The 9,855-nt window shown below is 34.0% G+C and overlaps 2 protein-coding genes across 4 annotated transcripts in view; one reads left to right on the plus strand and one right to left on the minus strand.

The window, feature by feature from the left end:
• Nucleotides 1–9,855, plus strand: part of LOC115456105 (calcium-binding protein E63-1) — a 58,147-nt gene that overhangs the window by 33,865 nt on the left and 14,427 nt on the right. The gene's annotated exons all lie outside the window — the stretch shown is intronic.
• LOC119189261 (protein phosphatase PTC7 homolog) lies at nt 63–3,755 on the minus strand. Its single transcript, XM_037438415.1, has 2 exons — nt 3,401–3,755; nt 63–2,671 (listed from the first exon to the last, which is right to left on the minus strand). The coding sequence occupies exons 1-2, from the start codon at nt 3,738–3,740 to the stop codon at nt 2,622–2,624; spliced, it is 390 nt and encodes a 129-aa protein (XP_037294312.1). The 5' UTR covers nt 3,741–3,755; the 3' UTR covers nt 63–2,621.

The raw sequence follows: 9,855 nt of genomic DNA on the forward strand, positions 1-9,855 counted from the left end.
CATGTTTTTATTTACTTATAGAAAACTAGTTTGATATAGCAGACTTAAATAAAACAAATAAATTAATATTTGGAATTGTTTATTCTAGTGTTTCACGCAAGTTATCGGATCGGAGAAACTTCACAGCATAATGCAACATCGAAAGCCGTTCGACAGTGAGCTTTCATACATTCCACAAATCACAAAAATGTGTTAATGTCAATACAAATAAATTACATTACAGAACATAGAAAAAATATTGAATACATACACATACGTTAGTATCCACGAAAAATAAATTTAACGATCACAATCATATAATTACTTAATTTATATAGAAACTACATCACAAAATGAAATTAAAAAAAATCTTATAGAACCTTTTAGCGCTAAATAGCAGCTATGAAAAGTGAAAATCAGTGATTGTTATTTAGTACTAATGTCCCAATAGCTAGCTTCATTTAGTGTTTAAATTTGGGCTAAGACATTTAGCTTTTGGGTTTTCATCGTTTTCTAACATGGCCTCTGGGGCATAGCGGACGATGACCTTGTTCTTGTTACGCTTCAACAAGAGGACACGGGTTCGATCGCCGCATGGAGGTCAATGTTTGTGTCATCCCGAAATAATATTTGTTGCAGGCCAGTGTGGTGAGAGTTGTGAGTTCGAAAAAAGTTCCTACTCAGGCACAATTGTATCTCAGTGCGAACTATAAATCAGACTGCTAGATGTATTGATTTATTTTTGTTATATTTATTGGGGGCCGACCCCACTTTAGAGTAGGACAGACAGAAGAAGAGACATTAGTTAAACTTTTATATTATTGATCTCAAAGACCATCCATTACAATTGACAAGTTTTTATGATGAATGTGTTTGCAAAACGACATTCATTAGTACTACAATAATAACAAGAACAATAAAAACTATAATCAGTCTTCAATCAAACGTTATTTTTTTAAATATCGAAAAGCTGCACACGATGTGTGTCACCTGATGGCAAATCAACATGCCCACCACTCGTGAACACCCAGTCACCAGGGTTCAGAAATCGTGGATGCAATATTATCTTTTAGACTATCCTAAAACATACGGTGCCGCGATCTCAGCGGTTTACATAGCATTCCATATTTCCACTATTTCACACGTGAAAGTGTATGTGTGCGATACCGTATGCTATCTAGGCAATGAACGGTAAATTTTAGGGCATTATTAGGGCACAAGGCCTCTATCATTTAAAATACTAAGATTAAAAATACACTCGATCATATTTTTTTTGCAAACACAGTATCGTGTGTTTCAAAAGTAATGAATATAATGACTTATTTTGAAGTGTATTATCTGCGATTTAGGTCAATACGGCAGCAACTGCAGGAAATATTGGCAAAGATTAAGTAGGTATTTATACCGATATTATTTTAATATATTTGTATCTTGAAATACATTACTTAATTTGGCTACCTTTGATACACGTTAATAACAATGATGCAAAACTTATTTTGTGCCGCAAATTTTATTGCATAATTTTAGTCTTTATCAGATGCTAGAATATAGAACCATTTGATCAGACATCAATCAAGACTAGGCGAGTAGTTTCTACGTTTGATATTTTTCGTGTTTGGGTGAGACAATAATTAAAATAATCATCTTCCATAACATAATGGATAAGAACCCAACTAATGGGAATACCACCGTTTGAATGTTTTAAACGGGCAAAGTAGTTCACAAGAAAGAATTCATACGAGATGAATTATTTTGCATCTGTAGAACATACGTATAAACTCATAAGTGAGCAATGTTTGCTCATTAGACAATTCGTCATTTAGAGAAACCCCTAACATGCTCTATAAGCATTATCAACTAAATCACAGTAAATTAAGAAAAAAGAGAATCAGATCATTTTATAATTACAGCGTGATTTAAATTGAATAAACAATTCTCTTTTGCTAATATCAGGAAGAGCACACTGCGATAATAAAATCGAGACACTATGGTTACATACATTATAGATAGAGCTTACGTCATTTTTGTCGGTACTAGTCCATCTCGAATGTATATAATCAAAGATATCGTGCAGAAATTAGTTCGTAGTGCGCGCTAATCCACCGGACGAGTAAACGTAAAGATGACGCCCCATTTCAATAATATCACAGCACTATCAATCGAACGATTGATTTGATATTTTATTTTGTACACCGTTATAATATGTTTGGTCTTTACTTACATACGTAGGCGTACCCAGGTGGACAGGGAAGGACAAATGCCTCCCCCCTGTATTCAACAGAAATACTTGTATGTATGGTTGTGTAATGTGTTGAGTTATTGAGACTACCTATATTAAATTTTCGCTCCCACCTTTCCCTTCCCCTGAGTTGAAAGCTGAATATGAACGTTATTATAAAATGCTAATAAATATGTGATGTATATTGACCATATTCAACCTGTGCAATTTAAACGCTCACGGAGATGGGACATCCTCTTTATGTAAATTGACAAACAAAATGTTTGATATTAATAATTAACCAAGCAAAAATGTCCGTATTTTGTAAGTTTTTGGTGTCGGCGTTGTCACTAACTAATTTCGTCAATATAATGAACAAAAACGAGCCTAAAATATATCTACACAAATCACAATTAGGACATCTTCATAGCGCTACGATCGCGAGTAGCACCGTTATGTCGTCCGGCTTTCCACCTGCAAACAAACAGTTATTTTAACAAAAACAACAAATAACAAGTAATAATACAATGATGACCTGAAAGTCGCGTCATTGGCGGAGTGGCATCGCAACCAGTATTTGTAACTGCCGATGTTTATTATTGAAAATAATACGATTTCATAAAGACTCATAAAAGTTTTAGAAAATGGAACAATTAAAATCTTTACCTACCATCACAACAATGCAATTTCCCACTATTTATAAAATATACTGCTCTCTGTGACTTGGTCTTGAATAGACAATACCGATAATTTATGTTAAATATTACCATAATAGTTTTTTACTTAACATAATTTCCTTATTCATTGCTGCGTTTAAGACTCAAGTTCGCAGTCAAATATATTTTTAACCCGATTTCAATATCTTGATACATGTATCGTTTGATTGGTGACACCTTTATGAATAGCTTGGTGTTACTCGCGGGTTTGCCCCCGGTAATAGCCTTTTTCGCCAAAAAATTCCTTAAATCACTGTATTGTCCTTAAAAATCACATTCTAAAAATTTGAAATTTCCCACGGCGGAAAATTATCGTGATAAAAAGTAGCATAATATATTATGTACATAGTCTATCTAGGTTCCAAATACATTCAGCTTCTTCTGAGTTTATTTTAAACATCAAACATTATCACAAATATTCGCATAAATAACATGAGTAAGAAAAATTAGTAAGATAAGAAAAAAATATTTTGATATAGGTACGCACCGATCGCGTCAATGCCGTTCTGACGTGCACTCTTAGCGAAGGGTGACATGTAACAGCCGTCGAAGGAGAGGTTTCTGGCCATCCACGCGATGGAGTTGGCGACGGCCTGCAGCCGCTGCGAGTCGCCGGCGAGCCCCTGCGCGCGCCGCATCTCCGCCACCAGCACCGGCTCGGGCACGTTGTCGAACACGCCGTCGGTCGCCACCAGTATTACGTCGCCGCACTCCACCGCGAACTCGGATGTCTCCGCGGATTCAGGCCTAAAAACAAATATTGTACCAACTGAACGAATTGACCATAAGGCTACTTTGAGAAAATGACGTGTGGATCTGCTGTACATAGGCTTCTATTAAAGATTTCCATTTGGACCTGTCAAAAGCTGCCTGTATACAGGGTGTTCCTGCTACCTTTACCAATGCGTGGACTGTGGATGGTCTGAGAAAATTATAAGTAGCCTAAGATTAGGATACTAGAATTTAAATTTAATATAACCACATATATATTTTTTTTCGATATCTAAATAAATATTAATACAATTATTATAACTAAAAAAAACTTTGTCATTTAACTTGACAGTCTATTTCGAGCAGTAACTACATTTTTATACTGTCCAAAAAAGAAAACAGATATAAAGTTATTATTTAAGGTTATAGCTTAAGGTCCATTTTTCATACATTGTGTTTCACCTTTAATCTGGGTAACTAAACAAGTATTGGCAAGTAAAGAATTTAAATTCACGTCTAGTTAGTGATTAGTTCTCGCAGTTGAAAGAAAAACGTAAAAATAATTAATAATCATGGATATTTCTGCCTTTAAAATTTAATATTAAGCTGCGAAATATCATAACTAGACGTGAATTTAAATTCTTTACTTGTCAATACTTGTTTAGTTACCCAGATTAAAGGTGAAACAAAATGTATGAAAAATGGACCTTAAGCTATAACCTTAAGTTTTATTATCAGTAAGTAAAATTAGAGCTAATCACAAAAAACCGTTATGTGTCAATTGCCATTGTTTTAACCCACAATTCTTTTGACATTTGGGGGTTCATAGCTAGGTAAGAGGTAAGACCCTTGCCTAGTTTATCCCCTGTCTTCTTTAAAAATATATTTGCTAAAATATTTAAAAACGCAGTGTTTTTCAAATGTAAAATAATTGATTACGAAGTTTTATGACATTCCAAGATTTCACTTTTGTTTTAATAATTGAACTATTAATACACATTTAAAATGTAACACCATAAATTAAATCAGAGCACGTGAGTTTAAAGACTTGGCAATCGTCCATTGAGCTAAAAATTCTAATATTAGTGCATACAGAAATACTACAGCTGTGTTGTGGAATGAGCACATGATCACGGGACTTTAGTACGAGAATCAGGTCTTATGACTATGGAACAATGACTATTTATTAGCATGGGTAATGTTCTCTGGCGACGAAGTCCATGTTCATTAATATCATTTATTTCTCTAAATTAAAATCTTATAATAATAGGGCTATTCCCTATACTATAAATTGAAATGTAATAATTGTCCACTGCCGCTACATTCGGTCATAATCACAAAATAAATCATAATATAAAGATATCACATATATAGTACTGTTATTTGAGAAATGAATTTGAAAACGAAGTTCAAAACTACAATAATAAGTTACTTATAATATTTTTTATGAGGTCGTTAAAGTGCGACGTTTGTTTCATACTCATTTAAATTTCTATACACTCTAAAAATACACTGTAGCTAGCGTTTAAAGAATACAGTAATACGTTCGCGTGCATGCTTACATAAGTAGCGTGTTAGACCTATTACAGTGTGTTAGATAGTGAAGACTTTTTACAACTAAAAGCTAAGAAAAGGGTATTTTCTTATAAACCATAATGCAAATAATTATTATATGTTTAAGAATACTAATTTTGTGTGAAAATATATTTTATGATTACTTAGCAATTTTACTGGTGATATTTATAAATAAAGTCTATACTATGTACTATGCATAATCTCAATTAACAAAATTATAAAGAAGCTTAGACAATAAAGATAATATGAAATCATACGCGTAAGTGCAAATTCTCAGGGTCATTTATTAGTATACGCCAACACTGGTATATTTACAGTAAACAAGCTATATTTGAAGCCATTATTAAGATTTTTTTTATATTTTACCTGGCCCTGCTCCAATATTCAAAAAGAAAACATGTCACATGGTAGGTTTTTATATCGACAATAATGAGGATTCTATTAAAAGGATTTCTTCAAACAGTTAATTGAAAATTTCTTCTATGAACCGGAATATGGTGCTCAAATCTGACTTTAAATAGTAAGTATGTGTAGACTATATTAATGACCAGATAGGCTTACTCAAGTTTCAAGATATCCCGTGCTTATAGAAAAGATCTGACTAGAACCATCAGATGAGTTTAATGGTCTAACTCTAGCTCTTAAAATAGTGTATCTGCAGGTATATGATGGCTGTTACCAAAATAAGATTTTACAATAACCAGAACGACAATAATTGGCTACTCGACGATTATTCGTAATCTGGTCTATGTCAGGGGTCTACTATATTTTTTTAAATTATCTGATCGAATTGACAGCTCTAAGACTGTCAAGAAGGTCAAGTACATGCTAAATTAAATATTCCGTAAACCAACAGCGAAGTGACAGCGTGTAAAGTTAATTTTGTGGGTTTCCTCAGTTGGAATGTTGTAATCATGATTTTCTCCTAAAGTCTGAATCATGCGTCTACCTGTAGTATTAGGTTTAAAAATAATTTTATTAATTATTCAATGACGTAATATTTTAGGTACTTTCGAAAAGGCGACAATAGATATAGTTGTCACAAAAACATGTTATGTAAAAAAATATGCTAAGAGCGGAATATTTAAAAAATATAAGAATTTGCTTAACTATAGAATATGGAATCCACAAAACGATGGTGTCCATCGCTGACTTAGTATTCTGAATAAAACATAATAAGTATATTTTACTTATGTCAAAGATATTTTTTTATAAAAGACATTATAAAGTATATTTTAATATTGAATACCTATATCCTATCTCTAAGTTGTTTAAAATATATCAAAAAACCATGTATTTTACTGCGTATTTTACTTTAGACAACACATAATTTATCAAACGACATGCAGAGCTAATAGAAAAGAACATCCTTGAATGCAGTGTTTATGCCACTATCTATATTGAAATAACCTTTCGCTACTTTTCTAATAGCATCACAAACAAATAGTGTTCCCTATCGCTTTATGTTCTGACGTGTAATGAATGGTTCGTTAATTAAAGATGTTTCGGAATTTCAGTAAACAAATGAGTATATTCAATAATATAACCGATTTCTTTAGTTTTATAACTTCGTACATTTGAAATTGTATTAATCAATTTATTTAAAATTATGATGTTTATACACAATCCGTCATCAAAATGCACCTCAATTGAATATTTTATAACCTGGCTGACTTAGGCGGCATATTAAACGCCCCATGGTAACATATAGTTTCGTATATAATAACTCGTTTTAAAAAAAAAATCTCAATGGCATTACAAAAATAGATTATGCAGTTCAATTAATGTTTTTAAGGAAATAATTCAAATTAAGTGATGATGCCATATTTTAATCAAAATTACTTTAATCATCAAAGGAATGCTATTATCTGTTTGTTTTTTAGCATTTCACTGATAATGCCAAACCATAAGCACGCGATCAATTTACACGGGACGAAACAGTTTTATAACATTAATTGTAAAACAGTTGGCTAAACTGCAATGTTACGAACAAGTATTTGGCAAACGCAGGTATATGGTGGGGACAGGAAAATGATAATTTTATCAGATACTGGAATATTTAACATACATAATATGTACTGTACAGGTAAGACACGTTCAAGCAGTTTGATTATGATTGCCAAGCAAATATCAAAGTCAACGTCTAATTTACATGGATTATGGTCAACAAACAAATACATAACTTTACTGTTGATGATCGATATTTATTATTTAGAAACCTATTGGCCAATAGTATTATGGTAGTGTGCAACTAATCTATCGAGATGCATCAATGCGCACGCTGTTTTCGTTATAAATAGATGATGATAAACGCAAATTGGAAATTAGATTACTTCTTTTTACTAGCTCGAACCTGTTTCGATTAGCCTAACAAATGACTGCGCTGAAGTTATTTCCTTATCATGTTATAGAGTTACCGATGTATTACCATATGAAGCACGAATTATTCTCTCCAGCTCAGATATGGCTTTTAATCCAAAATTCACAGAAAATGTAATTGTTTTCGAATCGATCCCAGACCCTCTTAGTTCATAGCCCAAGCATGAATACAAACATTACTTGTTTTCTCAAGTTACACCAATTTGGTACGAGGTTGACTTCCATTGTAGATTAGTCCGGGTGATAAATAAAACAAGGACATCATTTGAGCTGCGGACGTACGAAAAACACGCAATGAATACGTATTTTATATAATTAAAAGTCGTAATAGAAAGAATAAAGAAAATTTGTACTTTAAAATATACTTATCTACACGCTAGTTTTGTACTGCTGCTAAAACAAAAATATATTATCATTTAAAAGTCTTATTCAATTCTTTGAAGCCTGACAATATTTCAGTTTTATCACAAATTGGCTTTTGCCGGAGGCTCCGCCCGCGTGAATAAGTTTTTCTGGGATAAATAATTTCCCGGCATAAAAAAGTATCCTATAGCACGCAGGAGCACCTAATGTGGCATCCTATAAATTAAAAAAAATCAAAATCGGTTTAGTAGTTCATCAGTTTAGCGCGTTTTACATCAAACAAATTCTTCAGCTTTATATATTAGTATAGATACAATGAATTCAGTTGAAGGTATTTATAGTTCGGGTCAGCCCTATTAGCCCTGTTAGCCCTTTTCCGTCTACGGGGCCTATCCATATTTTTACAATTACGGACGTTATAATCGAAGGACAGCTTTGATAGTCGTAAAGGTAAGAGTCCAAAATATCCTATTTATCTGACTATACGTATATTATATCTTTCTTCTTGGGGATGGATGACGTATCTAATGTCACATCAATGTTTATATTTTACTAGCTTTTGCCCGCGGCTCCGCCCGCGTTATAAAAGTTTTTCGGGCTAAAGTTTTCCGTTATAAAAGTCACTATATTTTCCGGGAGCCTATGTTCTTCCCAGGGTCTCAAACTGTCTCCATACCAAATTTTATCCTAATACGTTGGGTAGTTTTTGAGTTTAACACGTTCAGGCAGACAGATGCAGCGGGGACTTTGTTTTATGATATATTTTTAGAACTTTTAAGAGGAACAATCCCGTCATACATTATTGTTGCATAACTTTAACCGTTTACGCAGCGCACGCAACAGAAGCTCTCAAAACTAATAAATTGTCCCCGTTTTTGCATCATGTTTCATTACTGCTCCGCTCCTATTGATCATAGCGTGACGATATATAACCTATAGCACTCCAGGAACAATGGGCTATCCAACACAAAAATATTTTTTTCAGTTCGAACCGGTAGTTCCTGAGATTAGCGATTACTGCTCCGCTCCTATTGGGCATAGCGTGATGATATATATAGCCTATAGCATTCCAGGAACAAAGGGCTATCCAACACAAAAAGAATTATTCAGTTTGGACCGGTAGTTCCTGAGATTAGCCATTACTGCTCCGCTCCTATTGGGTATAGCGTGATGATATATAACCTATAGCACTCCACGAACAAATGGCTATCCAACGCAAAAAGAATTTTTCAGTTCGGACCGATAGTTCCTGAGATTAGGCATTACTGCTCCGCTCCTATTGGGTATAGCGTGATGATATATAGCCTATAGCACTCTACGAACATAGGGCTATCCAACGCAAAAAGAATTTTTCAGTTTGGACCGGTAGTTCCTGAGATTAGCCATTACTGCTCCGCTCCTATTGGGTATAGCGTGATGATATATAGCCTATAGCACTCCACGAACAAAGGGCTATCCAACGCAAAAGATTTTTTCAGTTCGGACCGATAGTTCCTGAGATTAGGCATTACTGCTCCGCTCCTATTGGGTATAGCGTGATGATATATAGCCTATAGCACTCTACGAACATAGGGCTATCCAACGCAAAAAGAATTTTTCAGTTTGGACCGGTAGTTCCTGAGATTAGCCATTACTGCTCCGCTCCTATTGGGTATAGCGTGATGATATATAGCCTATAGCACTCCACGAACAAAGGGCTATCCAACGCAAAAGATTTTTCAGTTCGGACCGATAGTTCCTGAGATTAGGCATTACTGCTCCGCTCCTATTGGGTATAGCGTGATGATATATAGCCTATAGCACTCCACGAACATAGGGCTATCCAACGCAAAAAGAATTTTTCAGTTTGGACCAGTAGTTCCTGAGATTAGCGCGTTCAAACAAACAAACAAACAAACAAACTCTTCAGCTTTA

This window comes from Manduca sexta, chromosome 14, assembly GCF_014839805.1.
Source record: "Manduca sexta isolate Smith_Timp_Sample1 chromosome 14, JHU_Msex_v1.0, whole genome shotgun sequence".
In the NCBI taxonomy this organism is placed as follows: domain Eukaryota; kingdom Metazoa; phylum Arthropoda; class Insecta; order Lepidoptera; family Sphingidae; genus Manduca; species Manduca sexta.